Source organism: Polypterus senegalus, chromosome 2 (assembly GCF_016835505.1).
Source record: "Polypterus senegalus isolate Bchr_013 chromosome 2, ASM1683550v1, whole genome shotgun sequence".
NCBI lineage: Eukaryota > Metazoa > Chordata > Cladistia > Polypteriformes > Polypteridae > Polypterus > Polypterus senegalus.
In genome coordinates, this window is record NC_053155.1 from 160,239,603 (window position 1) to 160,261,924 (window position 22,322).

The window sequence follows — 22,322 nt, forward strand, 5'->3', positions numbered from 1 at the left end:
CAAAAATGCCTATTCTAACTGAGGAAAAAGATAGGACACCCTTGCCCCTAATAGCGAGTGTTACCTCCTTTGGCTGAAATAACTGCAGTGAGACGGTTCTTGTAGCCATCTACCAGTCTTCGACATCGGTCTGAGGAAATTTTACCCCACTCCTCAATGCAGAACTTTTTCAGCTGTGAGATGTTTGAGGGGTTTCTTGCATGTACAGCCCTTTTCAAGTCACCCCACAGCATCTCAATGGGATTCAAATCTGGACTTTGACTTGGCCATTCCAGGACTCTCCATTTCTTCTTTTTCAGCCAATCTTTGGTTGATTTACTAGTATGTTTTGGGTCATTGTCATGTTGCATGGTCCAGTTCCGCTTCAGCTTTAATTTTCTAACTGATGGTCTCACATGTTCTTCAAGCACCTTCTGATACACAGTAGAATTCATCGTGGATTCTATGATGGTGAGCTGACCAGGTCCTGCTGCAGCAAAGCAGCCCCAAACCATGACACTTCCACCTCCATGCTTCACAGTTGGTATGAGGTTCTTTTCTTGGAATGCTGTGTTTGGTTTACGCCAAACATGTCCTCTGCTGTTGTGTCCAAATAATTCAATTTTGGACTCATCTGTCCAAAGAACATTATTCCAGAAGTCCTGGTCTTTGTCAACTTTATCTCTGGCAAATGTCAGTCTGGCCTCGATGTTTCTCTTGGAAAGCAAAGGTTTCCTCCTTGCACACCTCCCATGCAAGTTAAACTTGTACAGTCTCTTTCTGATTGTAGAGGCATGTACTTCTACATCAACAGTAGCCAGAGCCTGCTGTAGTTCTCGAGATGACACTTTAGGGTTTTTGGAGACCTCTTTTAGCATCTTGCGGTCTGCTCTTGGGGTGAACTTGCTGGGGCGACCAGTCCTGGGCATGTTGGCAGTTGTTTTGAAAGCCCTCCACTTGTAGACTATCTTCCGGACAGTGGAATGGCTGATTTCAAAATCTTTTGAGATCTTTTAAATCCCTTCCCAGACTCATAGGCTGCTACAATCTTTTTTCTGAAGTCCTCTGACAGCTCTTTTGTTCTCACCATGGTGCTCACTCTCACTTCAACAGTCAGGAGCACACCAAACTAAATGTCTGAGGTTTAAATAGGGCAAGCCTCATTCAACATGCAGAGTAACGATCTACTAATTATGTGCACCTGGTGTGATATACCTGTGTGAGATCTGAGCCAATTTAAGAGGGAATACATGTGAGGGTGTCCTATCTTTTTCCTCAGTTAGAATAGGCATTTTTGTAGAATGACATTTACAGAAGATCTTGAAAAGACTTTTCTTCAGTTTTCTTTGTTTAGTTGGATTACTTTAATCTCTCTGTATTGTTGAAACGGAGATGAAATAACCATTTATTAAAAATGTTACAAAAAACCACATGCTTTCAAAGGGTGTCCTAATGTTTTCACATGACTGTATCTATTTTCATCATTACATTTCATCCGTTGCCATTTATTCATTAACTTTTTTATGATTTACTGTGTGTATTTTGTTTGTGCTTTGTTGTATTTAATGTGTAATCGGCGTAAGGGGGAACAGGGGTGGTATCGTTGTTTTCTTATTTCATTTGTTTTCATTACATTCTTTATTTGCTGTTTGATTACCGGTTTGCTTTGTTTTTGTCTCTGTTTGTAAGTGTGCATGGGTCGGGTCAAGGCTGGGTGCGTCGCTGGAACCTCCACCATAAAAATAAATAAATCACCATCTTCTCAACGGTGTGAATCTTAGAGGCAGTCCTTTGTGAGCAAGGGGGCTGAATGCACCCCTAAAAGACAGACACTTAATAAAAACCCCCTCTTAAAAAACACTGATAGATTACCTTCACATTGCTCCCTAACTTGCGGCTGGTTTGTGGCGTGATATGCTTCTCGCTCAACGCTACCCTTACTTAAAAGCATGAACAGCACCTGTCCTTTTTGGCCGACTGTTTTGTTTCCCTCTCCTTCCCCAAACATTCTCTGCTCCTGCTGGGGGTTGTGCTCCCCTATGATATTTGTCTATTCTTTAAATCGATAACTAACTGCATACTGAGCTTCTTTTACTTCTGAAAGAGACATGTTTGTTTGAAGTGTTTGAATAAAGTTCCGGTCTTTACAAACTCCTGTGTTTCTGTGCAATCTGTGACCCAAGCGTGACACCCTGCAATACTGCAGCCTCACTGTCCCTGAGATTCAGCCGCAACACTAGATTAGCATGCAAGCATCAGCGCTTACCTCTATGTGCTTGCGTGCAGCCAGTTCAAGTGCAGTGATTTACTGTTTCATCCATGGCGTCAGTTGCACTTTGTACATATTGTTCCAGTAGTTTTTATATAGTTTTTACAGTTCATTAGCAGTGTGTAAAATGATCAGTGTTGCAGTAATTGTGATGCTCTTTGCATGAAAAAAAAGTGTTCCATTAAAACTTCACTTTTTCTTTGTGAATTGTGACGTTTACTTAAAGTGCAGCAAAAAAGGATTTGGCGTCCATGGATGCATTAACCCCAAATATGTGGCAGTTTAAGGGTTAAAGCCCCAAGATGCCGCTGAAACAAGCTGCACCAGCTATGGCTTCTGGCAATGAAAATGCGCTTGCATGAATTACAGTACATATAGTGGTAACATCAGTATTTTACATTCTAGCACTGCAGGAGACATAGCAGTACAATACAGGTTTACCTTTACATTTTTATTTTTAGGTAATATATTAAGCCGAGTTTGAAATGAAAGTGTTTTAAGGGGTATATTTAGGGTTTAAACTATGAAAATAGGCATTTTTTTTTAACCACATACAAAATTCTCGGCTGTGGTTAGGAACATAACCCCCACAAATTTTGGGGGCATACTGTATTTCTCTTTCTTAATAACAAAAATGAAAAACACAAAAATATACTATTTTAAAATTAAGGTTTTTTTAGCATACTGACAACAACTGAAGTACAAATGATTTGCAATTTTTAACAGTATATCACAGAAAAATGTGTTCCAATTGTTATAGAAGGCACCGTACTAATCTTTCCCAAAAGTACATTTGGCTTCTTATTAGTAATATCCTACTCGAAAACATGGGTATTACTTTAATGTTATTATTGTATTTGTCTGTAGATGTGTACTTTCATTTTATGGGCATTTTTTAAACTTACAAGTTGGTGTTGAAGAATATGTGGTTCCACCCAGACCTAGTTTGCATCCGATTCAAACTGCCTTGTGTGCTTTTCTTGAAACAAACCCCACTCTGCTTAAAACATACACACACTGCACATAGATCAGACAATATGTAGGAGTGACTTTTATTTACAAAGCCTAAATAAAGATCAAGACAAAATCCTTAAAAATGTTTGAGATTTTATAAATATCAATAAGACTTCTTTTTTACCTCCCAAACAGAGATAATCATTTGGATCAAGAGGACATCTGGTCACCCTTTATCTATTCATCTCTCTCTCTTTTATTGTTTGAAAATTATATCAATAGATTAACAATAATTGTACTGTTTATGATTTTTTTTAACAGATTTGCTCACATCTGTGTGATATTTTTCCCCTTCTTGTAGATTCTGCTGATGTAAGTGATACACATGGTGGGTAGCAGGGGTTCCACTACCTTCTGACACAACACAATATGTGGCAGTATAACTGAAGAGATATAAAATGAACACAAAGATAGCGCAGCTGAGGCTGCCTTCACATCCACATGAATAACAAAATGAAAAGCAGGTTAAGAAAAATGGTGCACACTTCATCCATACAGGCTTCAACTTGCTATAGCTAAATTTGAATGTCCTATTGCAATTAAGTGGCATATGGCCTACAAGTTCCAAAACTGATACTGTCTTTGTTTCACTGACTGAATTTAAATATATACGTGTGTATCGGAAAAAATAGCACAATTGGACAGCAGTAAAGCTCCAATTTCTTTTGTTTTATTAAAATTTGGAATTCGCTCTTTTGTAGTTTGCATGCTGTATGATGTTATGACACAAATTTCATTTTTTTCTCATTAAAAATTAAAACTATCACTTTTTGCTAAGTATGTTCAAGGTTACAAATAGGGCTACAAAAATAATTGTACACCAATTGCATAAAAGTAGCAATAACCAATTTCTATTGAGAATTTTCTTTCTGTCAGTGATGGAGCTTTCCTAGTTACAGACTGCTCTAAAAAGTATATGAATGCTGAAACCAGAGATTCATTCACTAAGCATGAATGCACTGGAAAATCCATGTGACTCTCATCATATGACAAAACAGGCAACTGCTGAATGCAAATTTAGTGATCCGATCCCCAACAATACATTTTAATAATTAAAAAATCTGTCTTATGTTTGCATCAACCTCCAGAAAAAAATGACAATTAGAAGTCATGCTGAACCTAGATCACACTTTTGAGACTTTTCAGAATCACATTCAAGACAAACTTTTGTAATGTGGACTTTTTTGTTTTGAAAAGCATTGGTGTTCTTTAAAAACGTATACTGTGCAAGTGGCTGGAGCAATGCATTCAAACATTTATACAGCCATCTTCAATTCAAACACATACTTCTTGAAAGCTAAGCAAGCAGTTGCAAGTCGCAAATTAATGTCCATAACACAAATAATTTATTGCTTGTTTTTGCTAATGTATGTCCTTATCGAGTAGGATATTGAAGGCAAATTCATATACTGTAAGTCATCAGATTTTACTTATCAAAGTCAAGGTTCTTTTATGTAACATTAGGAAGCATGCCTGAACATACTGGCTCATTATATAAATGAGGGATTTACCATGGAAAGCAAGTAGGATACTTTTCTCAACAATGATAGCAAATTTGCAGGATTACAGATAAACGGGGAAAACGCAGCCAACGCCGTTGCCATCAGTGATTGGACCAAATTCCAGATCTTTGGTTAAATAGACTGTGTTTAGCATTGACTGACTATCCTATGACATTTATCCATCTATCCATAACTTATCCAACCCGCTATATCCTAACTCAGGGTCACGGGGATATGCTGGAGCCAATTTATAATAAACCTAAACATTGTGCATAGCATAACATCTATGCTGTTGCAAAAATGTCTTATCTTGCATAGTTAACAGTTCATTGCCTGATAATGTAAAAATAAAGTTTGCTACATGCTTATACAATAAGTATTAAGACAGTGACATTTTTGATTTAACAGTATGGGAATTCAAGTACATTATATAAATGAAAGAAAGGCAACAGCACGTAACCTCTAAATACTTCTTGAGCTTGCTATTTATTAATGTTATATTTTAATAGTTTTATATTTTTACAATAGAACTATCTGATTGCACCTACATTAAATAATAGTAATGCAAGATTAAAAAGTTAAGATTTTATTCTGTGCTTTGATTTTACATACACATGTAACTTTTATTAATACAGCAGAGCCAATTTAATATTACAGTGTTAAATAATATCCTATTCGTTACATTTTTTTAATGACGACTGGTGGCAATGACTGGCTTTAAGAAGTAACATTTATATATAAAAAAAAGTAGCATGTTACATTTTATTTAATAATTATCTGAAAATCACTAATTTACTGTATTACAAAAACTGAGACATAAATCTATTCAATAAGTATGCTGCATCTTTATTGTAAACAAATAAAAAAAAATATTGATGTAAACACTACATTTTAATCTTTCAATTGCTCCAGCATTTAAAAATTTTAAATTAGCAATTATTTAACTAGTCCCCTAGGAAACTGCTAAATGGAGGTTCAACTAAACGTGTTTATGAAGAACACAGTATTTGCACTTGGGCAAAAAAAATAAAATAAAAATAAAAAATAAAAAAATTCCATTGCAATTTTATTAATCAAAATTAATAACCACAAATGCAATATCAAGAGAAATAACCATTAATTAAAAATGATATGGTAATCATGCACCTCTAGTTGGAAAGCAGTGGAATGTAAGATGTTATTTCACACAAATAATATTTCTTCGTTAGAATATCTTTTTAAAAACTGTCCACTAACATTGATTTCTGCAGTATGAGAATTTTGAAAACTGAAACGTATACTCTTGTTATCACTTAGTCTATGTAGTGTGGCAAATGTGAAAGCTTTATTTAATAGAGTGGATTACAGGGCTTGCTTTGATAACCTCTTTAGTTTGTCTTTATATGATTTTTTTGTCATATTCACAAAGATGTTTTAAAAGATATTAGATCTGATTAGGCTTTCTTGATTTTGTTCAAAGAACCACCAAATAATTGCTCTTTGAATACTTTTTTTATTGTCAATAGCATTTAATTTTTTACTGTATAGTCTATACAGTACACATACTTTCAAAGATTCTACAGATGAAAAAATATGTTTTTTTTTTTTGTTTAGGTCTGTAAAGGTGTAGTTTGGCTGCATGCTACCGTTCCCTCCATCACCATCGATAGCCATGACCGGAATGAGCTTGCTAGACGAGGACAAACACACAAAGCATGAGGAAGGCGTAAAAAGTGCGAAGTGCTTTTATTAAAAAATAAATAAATAAATAAAAAATAAAAAAAACAGTGCCCATTGTGCAGTGCAACAAAAACATTCAATAAAGAAAAATATAGTACTACTGGAGGTTAAAATAAAAAAAAATAATAATCCATTAAAAATGAGTCTAAAACAATGCAGGTTCTTCTTTATAATTCTAAGCATATAGTACTTCCCTTTACCCTACTAGGACCTTGCAGCTCAGAGAGACGTCAACCCACAAGCCCCGTGTCTCAACCGCCAACTTTACTACATTCCACAGGGAGCTGCCAGGCCCTGCTCTGCACCTACCACCACCAATCATGGAGCCACCTGGTAACAGTACACTCCTGAGCATTATGGTCACTCCTCCTACCTAGTAACTCAGCAGCAGATACCCTTCAGCTCCCTCCGGAGTGCTGAACACACAAGATCCTCCCTGGGGCTCCATTCCTGTCTGCTTGCCTCTCTTACACCAGCTCACTCCTGCTCCTTCCTCTCTTCTCCTCACTTTAACCTCTGTCCTTTTTCAATTTTCTCAGCTCTCCTTTTGTTTTCTTTCTTCCCATGCCATCTCTCCTTATGTCTCCGTGGAGTGCAGTGCCCCCATTGTGCACTGCAGGAATCCAATTAGGCAATTGGAACAAAATGCACCCCCATGTGCAGGTGTAACTCATCCCAACTTCCTCACTAACCTCCCACAGCTGCATGAGGGTACACCCATGGAAACTGAAACAGCCATTCCATTATTTATTAATTAAAAAACAGGATCCCCAATTACCAAGCTGCGGACCTGCCATACCAAAAGGTCTTATTTAATTATACAATAAGGATATTTTGAAATTAAATCATTTGATTAAAAAAAACAAACAAACAAACAAACATTACACCAGAACTACCCACTGTTAACCTATGAGATTTGGCCAAGAGAAAAAAACTAAACAAGATCCAGTCACAAAAAAACACATGTATAGATTACACCATGATACATAATGTAAACGTGATCATTTACAATTATAATGTGATATAAATTTTTGGTTATACTGCATACCTGTAATTTTTACCAACACGTTCTCATACATTTCAATGAAAAGATGGGTAATTAGTGTAAAGATATAGCCAACTGATCATAGAAAGGATGGACTTGCACATTTGCACATAAAAACATCCCATCTAGCAGGGTGGCAAATATTCTTTGTTTCAAAATATTGCCATAGAGAATAAGCTTGACCTGAAAGTATAGTACAGATTTTAAAATTAAACAAGACCAGAACCAGCACAACAATTCTCACCGGATCCTGCCGAGTTCAAGGTAATATGGCTTTTTAACAATACAGAATAGTTGTAAAATTCTACAAAGCTTAAATGTGATCTGATATAGTTTATGATAAAAATATATAGATAAATTAACAGGGCAATACAACACAATTCAACACAAAACTTACCATGTTGTACTGACTGGCCAATAAACCAGGAGTGATATCGCTCATTAAAAGCTTTTACCTCGAAGACCTCACTAGCTTCATTGCTTAATAAATATAGAGAAACATTATCTATGGGAGGGAAAAAAAAATAATTATACATTAATATATATTTACACATATAAAATAATTATATAGAATGAATGTATAAATATATGCAAGACTAGAGATATCTGCAACCATATTGCTATCAGTGAATGTTCATTAAAAATGATGATATTGGCATTAGAATGACGCATACATTTTGGCCTATACTGCAGACCTATAATTTAGGCTTGGCAACATTATCAGTTCACTGAATAATTTTAATATATTTTTTCATTGCTCAGTGTTGCACAAATTAATGTAAACAGAAATTTTAAGTTTATAAACCACAGCAGAAAAGCATGCATTCACATGCAGGCACACACATAGACAATAAAGCAAACCTGTAGTTTTGCGGGTGGGAGCACAGTGTACTTTGTTTATTTGTTGGGAAACTATCATTAGTAAAGCAGCATGTTAGCCATGTTGTCATATTTCTCTTATTAAAAAAAAAAACCACCACAACAATTGCTGTACCACCTCCAAGAATGAGATGCGAGGAGACTACAGAATTAAATCATTCAAAAACACAAATTTTATTATATATTTGTATTGATTTTAACTTGAAGCAAATGACATTCCACACAATCAAGTCAAACTTAACAAACCAAAATTCACACAAATTTAATTAATTCTCTAAAGAACCAAAAATAATTAATTACACAAAGAATGTCTTGCTACTAATGCGATCAACACTAAGTTTAAATCAGATGCTAGTGGGTTCACTTGCAGTAGCCTGATACGGCAATCCTTTCAAAATGTAAAGACATTTCCTCAAGACTGCACCAGAGTTAAAGGAATAACTATTAAAATTATGGAGATGATTCCACTCAATAACCAAACTTTTTCCCTATTTGAGAACAAGAGATTCCACTGGCTCCTACACCATTTACAGACTCCGTACATTCTTCCAAGCTGTCAGTACTTCACAGATCTTGCTGTCTGCATTATATGATGTGATTGCTACTCATACATATATCTTTGAGCTTTTAAGAAACAATGTCACGGGCATTAGTTTTATTACAGATTTATGGAGCTGAGGTCAGCTAAATAAACATGATGAGAATGAAAAAGTTGAGGCAAAAAGAGTTGTGTTGAATGCTAATGAGCTCTCCAGTTCTCACTTAGCAACTTTCACCGCACAAGCTTTTGATTCCATGTTAGCGATGCTTTGTGACAAAAGGTTGTGAACATGACAAAAGCCATGGAAGAAAATGGCTTTAAAAAGCATAGGCTGCATGGCTCACACTTTGCAGCTTTCTGTGAATAGGCTTATTGAACCAGTGAAGCATCTATGAGTGCATTGACATTGGTAGACAAATAGTTTGCCACTTCACAACTGAGAGAAATATAAACAGAACTAGGCTTCTCACCAAGAGTGCCACAGCATTTTTTTATATGTTGAAAAGTCTGCTTGATCAGAAGCACATTCTTGTTGTGTATGGTGCTGAATACAAGCTTCCTGCATCTTTCAAAATGTTTCAGTTTCACTTTTTCAGACAAAGATAAGAGCAAGCTACTAAGAAACAACTGGTCAAGACGACAGCTGGTGACAAAGATACACAGGCCAACAGAGAGCCACAAGAGAAAAAGATTTTCTCTCTGAGAGATATGATTGCTACTTCGGTGTTACACATGAATGAGGAAATTCTTGAGGAAAACTCAAATGTGGCTGTAAAACAACATTCAACCGCTGCTGAAAATAACTGAAGCAAAAATATAACAATAATAACAATGCTAATCAGACATCCCAACTTTTCTGAAAGAAAAAAAAAAAGAAAAAAAAAAAAAACCTTTTTATCCCAGATTTCACAACTTTTTTATTTCTTTTTCAAAACCACAAATCTTACCCTGTAACATCCAAATGTCTAATCAGTATCAGTGCATTTGTCACTAACATCTGGCACCACAGAATGGCCTGTGGTGGTCAGGCATAACTAAAGTGCAAAGGGCAAGATGAGCCCACAAATATGCATGGAGACAAAACGACTCATTTTAAAAGCATTGCTTCAACCATTCCATCATGTATTTACACATCATGTTCGTCAGAATGCCTGGAAAGCTGTCGTTGCAGCAGTGCAGCTTGTGGGTTTTTCCATTTCAAGCAGTCAAATCACTATGGAAAACGGTACAGGTTCACTTTAAAGTTAAAATGTAAATAGCTTTAAGTTTTGTCCCCTGCGTCCAAACTGTAAAAGATTTTAAAACATGATTTATTCCTTTTTTATTGCAAACCAAATATATCCAGCAATATATCATAACAGCGTTATTAGAGATAGAGAGAGAGAGAGAGAGAGAGAGAGAGAGAGAGAGAGATACTTTATTAATCCCAAAGGGGAAATTCACATTCAAATTAATATCATCACCAGCGCATACTCTCAATATCCAAAGACACACTCACAGTACAAAGTACAAACAGTTTGTGCTGCAGCCATTCAAAGCACATTACACTGTATATAGAAAACCCATTAGAAGACACAGATAATTTATATAGAATAACCATTATATAACACAAATTACACTTTATATAAACTTTGACTACCCATTATATGACACAAATCATTATACGTAAAGCTTGTAATATCATAACCAAAGGTTTTTGTTAATGGTGGTGGTTCGTAGAAGGGGCTGTCAACTTTTTATTTACCAAAAATCGGGTCAGCATAATAATAATTTATTATTATACAGGTAAATACTTCTAAACTTGTTGATTTTTCATTTCTTGCAGTTGAATAACTATCTCAGCAAGCCTCTTATCTCCAGAAATAATAGTGCCCTTCAGTACTGGAAAGGCAATGCAACCCATTTTTCCCACCTTAGTCAAAGCCATACACAATTACCTATCAGCACCTTGTATCAGTGGATGCCTATTATCAGTTATGCCAATTATATTGAATGAAAAGAGAAACAAACTTGCTGGTGAAAAGACAGAAATGCTTCTTTTTGTTAAGATAAATCTATCACTTGTGCTTTTAAAGCCAGCTTAAGCCCAGACTAACTAACCTCATTTGTACCTTTCATTGCAGTTTTACTTCAAGTAGGATATGTCTGATTATGGCACAAAGAAAGCATTCGCTTTTCTATTTATATATACACACAATTATGTTGTATGATACCAAATGGCATGGTGGTGTGCTTAATGTACCCAGAATGTGTAAGTTAAGCAGGTTTTTATACATGAACTGAAGTATTTTTACATTAGAGATGGGCCATATCTTGCTTTTCTTCCCACAGAAAATTCTGGCTGCTAGGATCAGTTATTGGTATTGGAATAGGTGTGAGGTCCAGGTTGACTCCACGTTCCCTGGCTGCTTCCACAAGCCACTTGAACCCAACACACTCGACAGCCAACATGAGTCAGGCCAAGTGAGCACACCCAGGCAGCAAAGGGTTGGTGCAAAAGTGTCCAGTGTTTTTATTAATACCAGAGAAAAATGTTCAAAAACCAGTGCAGTATACAAACCAGAACCTCAATAAATAATCAATACAACCAAAGTTTCCAATGGAGGTCAAAATCCAAATAAATACTTCAATAAAAATTTGCTTAAAATCAAGGCAGGAATCTGTCCATCCATTTAAAATAAAAATGAGCCCCAGTACCTCTCTCTAAAACCTGCCATTGGCCCAGTCCGCATCCCATCAGGACCATGCAGCACGAGGATACCCCAGTCGAAAGGTGCAGTCTTCCATTCATTCCGGGTTCAGGATCCTGCTGCCAGCCCATCATCACCTGTAGGACTCCCTGCTAAACACCTCTAAGATCTCCCTCAGCCAGTCTGTCGGTGTCACCAGGGACAGGCTACACAACGGGACGAATCCTAATCCTTCTTGTTGCTCAGTTAAGAGTGCACCTTTACCAGAACCACACTGAAGCACAGACCTGCAGCTCGCTCCCCTGGGTCATTACTCCTGACCACCTGTCTCCTTCCCTTACGAAACATACTCCTTACTGTCCTGCCTCTTTCTTCTCCATTCTCGCTCTCTCCTTTTTGCTTCTGATCTCTTTTGTTCTTTGACCTCTCTCTCTCTCTAACTTACAGGGTCCCCTTATATACTGCCCAATTCAGTGCAGGTATTGTCTTCCACCTATCCTGAGGTGTGAAATAGGCACCAGACTGATCTGCTCACATTTGCACATGGATGTGTGATCAGCCAAACACCACAATCAACCCGGATCGAGCACTGGCATGTGCATACCTGCACCCATTTGGAGCCTGCACACTCCTGACCCGATTTATTTAAAAATACCGCTTCGCCATGGACCTCTTATCACAACAGGTGGACAAAAAAACATATTGGTTATCAGTACTTACTAGAATCTCATATCAGCGTATCTCTATGTAAGATACAAGGTCAGTCCAGAAAGTATCCAGCCATGTAAGAGGATAAACAAACATGTTTATTGAAGCGGCTACAAGAAACATTGTACATAGGACAATGATGCCTCAGTCCCCTTCAAAGTAGGCACCTTGGGACATCACACAGTTCTCCCAGCATCTCTTCCACTATTCAAAACACTTTGTAAAATCGCCATCAGCTGCCTCGTTGCATTTTGCTGAATTTCATCAACGGTCTGAAATCTCCTCCCTTTCAAAAATGTGATTTTACTTTTGGGAAAAGCCAGAAGTAACAGGGTGCCAAATCTGGGCTGTAGGGGAGCTGAGTCACCTGGGAGATTTGATGTTTCGTTACCCATTGCATCGTCCCCAAAAGCCTTTTGTATCAACCGAATAGTCTCCGAAGATGAATGTTCAAGCTTAGTGCAAAATTTGCTGCAGATTCATTGCTCTACACTCTCAGTCATTTCGAATGCTCACTCAACAGCATCTAGCATCCCCACTAGTCCTTTGCGCATTCCAGTCTGTTCTCCTTGGCTGCCAGCTTACATGAATGCTGCAAAAGACATTTTTGTTACATTAACAACTAACTGCCCCCCGCGGCCACTACATAGTAGTTAAACAGTACATAAAAAATAAACGTAAAAAATGTAATCATTTGTATTGTGAAGAATTTATATTGATAGCTTTCGTATCCGAGGGCCTCTCTTCATATACAATATTTTTGGTTTTGTTATCAGGTTCGAGAATGTAGCCAGGATCTCTTTGCCAAAAATGTAAAAAGTTGGCAAGGTACCTCACACCAAGCGGAACATAGGTAAGCTCCAACATCAAACTTTGCCACTGTTTCTGATCGTATTCAGCTTTGATGGGAGAGCATCCCCCGCATGGGGAGAAGAGCACATGGCCGTGATATCTCTGCCAATGAGCAGGTACCGTCTAAAACAATGGTAGCTGTGATCTCCCTCTCAAAAACGTCAAGCGTTATTCTTTAACAATCTCTAAATGATAATGTCTGATGAACAAACAGGTATTGCTAGCTAAGAGGAGGCAAGGTACTTTCCAACACATAGCAAGAGGTACAGCAGCTTGAAAGGAGGCTGGTGTGTAAGCGAGGATTGCCCCACCCGGTGCCCTACTCTTGAGGTCCCACCTTCTCCTCACCTATATATATTATATATAAATAACTACGAGTAGAAGTGTGTGTCTGTCTTGGCTGGAAGTGCGAGGCTACAGCATGAAGCTCAAAGAGCCGGCAAGGCAGCCCCAAGTTATCGTGTCGGAAGAAAAACAAGTACAAGGCTACAGCATGAAGCTGAAAGAAAGCGACTCCTTCGCCAAAGTGAAACCACAGAGGAAAGACAAATGAGAGAGAAACTTGCTTAGCCAATAGACAAGGGAGGTAAGCACGTCCGCAAAATGAAACCTCCAAGTCTGCATTTCAGTTTATAGGGATAATGTGGATATGGCTGGTTTTCTTACCCTTGGCCAAGATGTTTTAATTTTAACTCTAGAATTACCAGAGCCTATGAAAAAACTCATTGATCCAGCCCACCTTAAATCCCATCAAACCTCTCCACCAGCGTCCTTTGTCCTGTAAATGTGCTGATAAAGCCAAACTGCAAGCAGCCGGCTATTCCATCCTCCCACCGACTTAGAACGTGCATGAACATCTCCAGCTCATGTCTTGATTGATTATCTGGGAGTGAAGTGAAGTTTTAGAGTGGAAATAATAGATCGCTATTTGGAACACACGCATTTCATGTGTGTTCTGTCTCTACAGTAATCTGTGTAAACACATTGTTAAAACAGAAACTTTATCATATTTTAGTAATAAATGTTACAAAATGTAGGCATAAACTATAGAATGTGTGAAGCATGAATTCCAAGCATCAAATTAACACTTTCACAAAAGGTTCAAGAATGATACAACAGCTTCTGTGGTTTAGCGGTAAGATTTGCTGACACAGAGGGCAGCAGGCTTGCCGTGCCTCAAAGATCCAAGTTCGATTCCCCGTTGGGGAGAAAGTTTTATTTTTTTATCTTTTTAACGTCAAACGGACATAAAATTTAGAAATTGGTATGCACTGTCAGTTAATGAGATCGTTATATTTTCATGTGGGATGCTCCTTTTAAAATATTTTTTAACAATTGAGACTGCAATTAACATGAACAAGTGTCTTTATAACTGTTATTTTTAAGATCCATAACACACAGACAGACAAAGCACTGCATAATAGAGAGACAGACAGGCAGAGAAGTCACTAGATACAGTATATAAATAAACAGGGAAGGCACATGTACTGAAAGAAAAAAAAGATCAACATGTGTGTTGATCCTGCTGCCCAATGCACATGTATCCCCCTCCCCCCGATCTAACTCTAAGCAACAGCGCAAGTACAGATGCAGATCAAGTTTATGTGTGTACTGTATAATATTAACAAAAAGAGCAGCTTACTACTGAAAACGGCAAATATAGGAGTGAGTGGGGATCGAACCAGGGACTCTTGATTACACTTGGTTTGCATCTGTACTTGTGCTGTTACTTAGAGTCAGATTGGGGGCTGGGGGGTCCGGAGGAGGCGAAGTTGTTAAGAGTGTGCGAGCTTATTCAGTGCTGCAGGATCGACGCACATTTTGATCTTTTTTTTCTTTCAATACATGTGCCTTCCCTGTTTATTTATATACTGTATCTAGTGACTTCTCTGCCTGTCTGTCTCTCTACATAAAATTATTCCTGATTATATATAACATCAAAGCCTGATTGTATAAAGTCAGCGTCGGAATATATAAACTCATTTTTGAATATATAAAGTCAGCGTTAAAATATATATATAAATATTCTCAAATATATAAAATTTCTGTGCTTGTCATTTCACTCGTACTAGTGAAAGGTAAACTTCAACAGAAGCCACTCCGAGTCGATCGAGCTTGTGAGGTTCGTACAAAAATGCGCCCATACAAAAAGAATAAATAAATATAGTTTTCAAAATGCTGGGCACATACATCATTTTGAATGAATTAACTGAACAGTGTTTTTTTTTTTTTTTAATATTTTTCTGAAGATGTTTTTGTTAACTTAGTTCATTATGTGGGCGGCACGGTGGCGCAGTGGTAGCGCTGCGGCCTCGCAGTTAGGAGACCTGGGTTCGCTTCCCGGGTCCTCCCTGCGTGGAGTTTGCATGTTCTCCCCGTGTCTGCGTGGGTTTCCTCCGGGCGCTCCGCTTTCCTCCCACCATCCAAAGACATGCAGGTTAGGTGGATTGGCGATTCTAAATTGGCCCTAGTGTGTGCTTAGTGTGTGGGTGTGTTTGTGTGTGTCCTGCGGTGGGTTGGCACCCTGCCCAGGATTGGTTCCTGCCTTGTGCCCTGTGTTGGCTGGGATTGGCTCCAGCAGACCCACGTGACCCTGTGTTCGGATTCAGCGGGTTAGAAAATGGATGGATGGATGGATAGTTCATTATGTTGTATTAGGAACTCATTGAGTTTACTAAAAATGTGCCTTTTGAGTCTTTTTAATCAATATCAATATAATCTGACTTTAAATTATATATATTTAGGAATGACTTTATATATTCTAACTCTGACTTTATATAATCAGGAATGACTTTATATATTCTGAAGCTGACTTTATATATTCAGGAATTAATTTATATATTCAAGTTTTGACTTTATATATTCAGGAATGACTTTATATATTCCGAAAAATCATTGTAATTGCCTGTTTGGCTCCCCATTGGCACTGTATAATATATACAGTATATAAAAAAAACAGCTAAGGGGATAGATATATACATAGATAGGAAGGAAAGGCACTATATGATAGGCAGACAGGGAAGCTGCATAATAATAATAAAATTACAGTTCTTACTATATAGATAGACAGGAAGTTTGGGCAGGCAGGCAGAGCGGTGAAGGTTAAAAAGAAAGAAAAAAAAACACATTTTCTCCCCAGCGGGGAATCGAACTCGGGTGTTTGAGGCAAGGCAAGGCTGCTGCGCTCTGAGTCACCAAATCTTAATAGTATGCCACGGAAGCTGTTGTATCATTCTTGAACCTTTTGTGAAAGTGTTTATTTGATGTTTGGACATCAGGCTTCTCACATTTTATAGATTATGCCTACATTTTGTCACATTTATTACTGAAATATGAAAATGTTTGTTTTAACAATGTGTTTACACAGATTACTGTAGAAACAGAACACACATGAAATGCTTGTGTTCCAAATAATGATCTATTATTTCCACTCTAAAACTCCACATCACTCCCAGATAATCAATCGAGGCATGAGCTGGGAGAACTTTGTGCACGTTCTAAGTCGGTGGGGGGATGGAATAGCTGGCTGCTTGCAGTTTGTCTTAATCAGCACATTCAGATGACAAAAGACGCTGGCGGAGATGTGTGAAAGGATTTAGGAAGCTATTTAAGGTGGGCCGGATCTACGAGTTTTTTCGTAGGCTCTGGTAATTCTAGTGTTAAGGTACTAAAGGTTAGTGCTGGGCAGTATACCGATTCATACCGAAAACCATTTTTTATTTCTGTTATGATATGGATTTTTCTAATACCGAAACACCGGTTTAAATTGCCTAAACAACGTTCGGAACATGGCGCAGCGGGAAACTGTTAAGGGGGACCTTTTTCACTGCTACACTGCTAAACAGGCATGCAACGGAGTACATGCGGTAGTGGAGGTATTGAGCGGTGAAAATGCACAGAGAACATTCCAAAAGTGAAGCTGTAGCACACGATAAAGTTAAACATGATGACACAGAAGAACTTTTGCTGGAAAAAGGAGTCGTGTCTGTTGTCTGGAGATACTTTGGATTTAAAAGATCGGATGAAGACCATTATGTTCAAATGTGTGAATACTGTTTCTATACTGCCGAATAATACCGCAACCCAAGTTGTACTTGTTTTATTTTTTTTTAATACTGTGTAATGTACCTGGGTACTGTTAAATAGTGTGATGACATATTGACTTTATTCTCAACATTTCCACTTTAATCTCAATGTTTATTCTTGACATTTCTACTTTATTCTCGTAATTTGTTATTAAAGTAGAACATCGTAAACTAAACTTCATCATAAAATGAATATTTAATTTACTAGATTTTCTCAAACCCTTTCATAAGTTATGTAGCATGTTAAATACTTTGTGTTAAGGGTTCCCAGAGCCATGTTAATTGCTACGTGCTTCTTAGTGTAAGAGGAAGTCAGTCTAAGAGGAGGTGCAGGCAGCACACAGAATACATTAATTTCATGATACTGTATTCCTGCTCCCTGAACATTTATAATGCTAAGATAAATACTTGACATAATTTTCATGATGAAATGCATTGAAGCATGTATTAATCATGTGGGGGCATGGTGGCATGGAGGTTCCACTGCTGCCTCGCACCAATGGGGTCCCGGGTGTTCCCTGCTTTGAATTTGCATGTTTTTCTGGTGGGTTTACTCGGTGTGCTTCAGTTTCCTTTCAAAGTCATGTAGGATATGGGGTTTTGTTATGCTATATTGACGAAGATTTTTTTTTTTTTTTTTAAGTTCTGAACACTAAGTTTATAACTAGTTTTAATTTCACAAAGACATTTATCATGTGGTGATTGGTTATGTGGTGAAAGAAAAAGGAAGGATAGGAACTCAGGGTATGGTACGTCAGACATGGACAACGCATGCAATAAAGAAAGCCCGCTTAGATGAACATCCATTGAATTATGTGTTCGTGTCTCCAAACACCAGATTACGAACCCAACATTTACACAATATTTAAGTTAAATCTGTGCGATACCCATTCATACGTCCGGTTTTCTGGAGCCTCGTCACACCTGCCATAAAGTTCTCTACAGAACGTACACCTGGGGACCCCTTACTGCGAGGGAGCAGCACTACCGCCACACTACCGTGCATGCTTAATACCTGCTTTAATGCATTTCATCCTGAAAATGATATCAAGTATTTTAGAAGTCTACGTGACCATCATCATCATCAAGCCCTTCCGTGAGAATCCTAAATCCAAAGAGGACTGTTTCATTTATATTAGGTAGAATGCCCAGAGGGGACTGGGCGGTCTCATGGTCTGGAATCCCTACAGATTTTATTTTTTCTCCAGCCGTCTGGAGTTTTTTTTTTTTTTTCTGTCCCCCCTGGCCATTGAACCTTACTCTTATTCGATGTTAATGTTGATTTATTTTGTTTTATAATTGTGTCTTTCATTTTTCTATTCTTTAATATGTAAAGCACTTTGAGCTACTGTTTGTATGAAAATGTGCTATATAAATAAATGTTGTTGTTATCTTAGCATTCTAAATTTTCAGAGACCAGGAATATCATGAAGTGAATGTATTCTATGTGGCGATCGCTGCCTGCACCTCGTATTAGTGTAGAGGAGGTCAGTTTAAGAAGCGCATAGTGATTAACAACTGGGTTGGGGAACACTTAACACAAAGAATTTAATGTGCTGCATTAACTTATGATGTGGTTTGAGAAAATCTAGTAAATTAAACATTGATTTTAGAATGAAGTTTAGTTTATGACATTCTACTTTAATTACAAAATAAAATGAGTGGAAATGTGGAGAATAAAGTCAACATGTCAACTTTTTTCATGACATAGTTTTTTTTTTTCCTTCCCTGTGTCCGTATTTTTTTTCTTCACCGTGGCCCTAATACGCTTCCATAGGGCTATACCACAAATAGCATTACAAATGCAATTTGCAGTTTTATTATTTATGTACATAGCTTAGCTTGAAGCAAGGTCCATATTGATGCAATTTGCCTTAATGATGGTTTATTTGGTAAAGATTTCATCACCAAGTTGCACTTTTTTATTTTATTTTATTTTTATTCGATGAATACTGTGTAATGCACCTGGGCTTGAAGACTTGAAGTAATACTATTATTACTGGAATTGCACTATTACTTATTTTATGATTTATTAATTTAAATATTATGAAGTTTAATGATGGTAAAGCTGTTTAAAAAGTCACTTTAACGTGTCAGTGGACAGAGATTGTTAACATTAACAGAAAGTGCAGTTGGTTTACAAAAAATATTTACCATTTATTCCTTTTCTAGGACATCTGCAGTGCAATACAACTTTTGACAAGCACCTCTGGATATTTTACCAAGTCTAAATGCCTCTTTGGATGGTTGAAAATATGTTGTCAAAATTGTAGTTTAAGTTGTTTGCAAAATTTTTTCAATAAAAAAGGTTCTATATTTTGTAGTGCAACTAGATAGATAGATAGACAGACAGACACTTTATTAATCCCAAGGGGAAATTCACTGTTAAGAAATGTGATTCCTTCCCTTCATTAGTGCAACCCCCTTGAAAACTATCACTTTATGGGGCAATGCAAACCTGTATTAATACTTGTGTGCACATTAAAATGTTTTTATGTACAATGTACAATTCTCAAGACAGTGGAATAGGTTATTCTTATCCAGTCTACTGCAGAAATTGCAGTGGAAAATGTGGTTAACTCATGCATGGGAAAAAAATACCACTGAATATCGTGAAACTGGTATAATTTTGAAAAATCCTGTCATATAAAATTTTGGTCAAACCGCCCAGCAATTCTAAAGGTTCACTGGTTACCCTCTACTGTTAACAAAAACCTGTATGCATGCAGCTGAGGATGTGGTAGTAGGATTTACCAGCAGAGCTGAAATTGTGGCCATGTTCTAGGTTTAGACAGGACCATGTTGTCCGCATGGTGATAACCATACCGGCATTTACCTGAGCTAAGCAACTTCTTTACGAACTATAACTAGACTGGTCTGCCAACCCACACACTGACTAGCCTGAAAACCTGCTGGAACTGAAAAAGAACTGCTGCAATGGCACTTTAATTCAATGGAGAAAATTAACCACCTAAAAATAAAACTTCACTACAACCACCAGTCCTGTAAATTACCACTTATCAAAAAACACATTTGATTATTGCTGCAATCCACAGTGTTCCTGTCACAGTGAATAGTTCTTTTATGAAAGAACTGCATGACCATCTAGTCATAAAACAGCGATCCAAAAAGAGGAACAGTACTACACACGCAAAACTGCAGGCACAATAAAACAAAAAATGGTAATGTATCCCTTATTTACAAACAAATATTTTAAAGGTGTACTTATTATATTGGCCTAGTTTATGTTGTTTGGTAATATATTGTTTATTCAAGCAAATACTTTAAAAGTATAATTTTATTAGTATAATGGTTTAAAGAAATAAAAATAATAATGACTTCCTAAATGCTCATCCAGACATTAAGTGAAGACTCAGTTTGCTTTTCTTTACCTTCATTAACAGGACCTATGTAAAATTTATCTACTTATAGAGGTCTTGTGAAAAATTTACCTACCTGTTTTGGGGTGCCGCAAGCTTAGGAATATAGGCTCATTGCTAGTCCTCTTTGGTACATTAATTGCTGACTCTGCAAAGAAAATTTACATTGATTAATTGAAAAAATATTATTTTAAAGTATGTTTTTCACCAAGCAAACCTTTGTGGCACAATAAGTGATGCTGCCTCACAGTGTTTGCTCTGAACTGCTGAACCTTCTACACTGAGCTGATTATGGATTTTTGTTATTGCTGTTTATTCATTAAACTTGTCCAATGACATGAACTTAAGCAGACAAGTGCCTCTTAATTAGCCTACTGTAAGCAGACATCTAACAGGGGCTGTTCTGCAATGCTATGGTACTTTGTTCTGAAATTTTGCCTTCGGATATGAAGCTAGGCTTTATTTCCCTTCAGTTCTAAACTAAATATGCATATTAACAAAAACAACAGATGGATTGTTCATTACTGAACTACAAAACTTTTCTTCATTATACAATAAAAAATAATTTTACATTAATGATTTTGTGTCATAGTACTGGACAGGTGATAATAAGGTAAAAAAAAAACTCAGGATAGGATGTCACTTCACGATAGGAAAAATATCCTCATATGCTTATTCTACACTATGGAAGGTCTTAGCCTCAAATCACTGTCTTCAGAGTTATCAAGAATGAAACACCCATCCTTCATGATCATGCTAATAGAGTTACTTTCCACATTACTAACCATCTAATTTTGCTCAAACTGCCCAGTATAATCTGTACAGATTAATTTGCAATGACATATGAATGTCATAAACAATCCTAAAAAGAAGAAAAAAAAAGTTTGATCAATGAGGACCACCTCTACTAATTATGGCAGCCTTTCTTGGATACTGTTTTTCTTTACCAACTTCATTTGGCAATACCTATTAACTTTCTTGCTGTAAGTTTCATTAATAATGAGAATGTCAAAAATGGCAACAGTAAATACACTATATATAGACTATGTTAAATACTATATTGTTGCATTGCTCAAACTTACAAAACTAAAAAATACTCTAGAGCAGGGGTCACCAATTCTAGTCCTGGAGGACCACCGTGGTTGCAGGTTTTCATTCTAACCCCTTTCTTAATGACTGACCTGTTTTTACTGCTAATTAATATCTTTCGAACTAATATTTAACTGAATTGCTCTTGAAGACTAAGACCCCTTAATGGTTTCTTTTTCCTTAATTAGCAGCCAAATAATGAGATACAAAATGAGCCAAAACAACTGGTGTCGATCACACAATATCTGAAAATAAAAAAAGATGAAGGTCTCAGGTCCCCAAAACATTTTAACAGTGCTCTTAGAAAGAGGAATTCAACAATTTCGGAAATGTCTGCTAATGCACCACGAGAGCAGCAACAAGCCACAAAATTAAAGAATTGAGTTAATTAACGACAAGAATTGGCACACCATTAAGCAGCTGGCTGGAGTGAAATTGGTTGGAGTTTGACACCCTCACTTAGTTGATCTTCTGTTGGGTCCCTTACTTCACATTTCATTTCTGTTTGGGTGCCATTTAAGGAAAGAAATTAAGCAATTCAGAGGAACGATGAAGAAATTCAGGAGAGCA

At 37.0% G+C, this 22,322-nt stretch overlaps 1 protein-coding gene across 3 annotated transcripts in view; it reads right to left on the bottom strand.

The window, feature by feature from the left end:
- The window catches only part of rnaseh2b (ribonuclease H2, subunit B), a 112,743-nt gene that overhangs the window by 88,581 nt on the left and 1,840 nt on the right, over positions 1-22,322 (bottom strand). For all 3 annotated transcript variants that reach the window (XM_039744886.1, XM_039744885.1, XM_039744888.1), the window contains exons 2-3: positions 20,740-20,811; positions 7,926-8,033 (exon numbers count right to left, since the gene is read on the bottom strand). In XM_039744886.1, the coding sequence (XP_039600820.1) occupies positions 7,926-8,033; positions 20,740-20,811 (180 nt within the window). The remainder of the gene's footprint in view (positions 1-7,925; positions 8,034-20,739; positions 20,812-22,322) is intronic.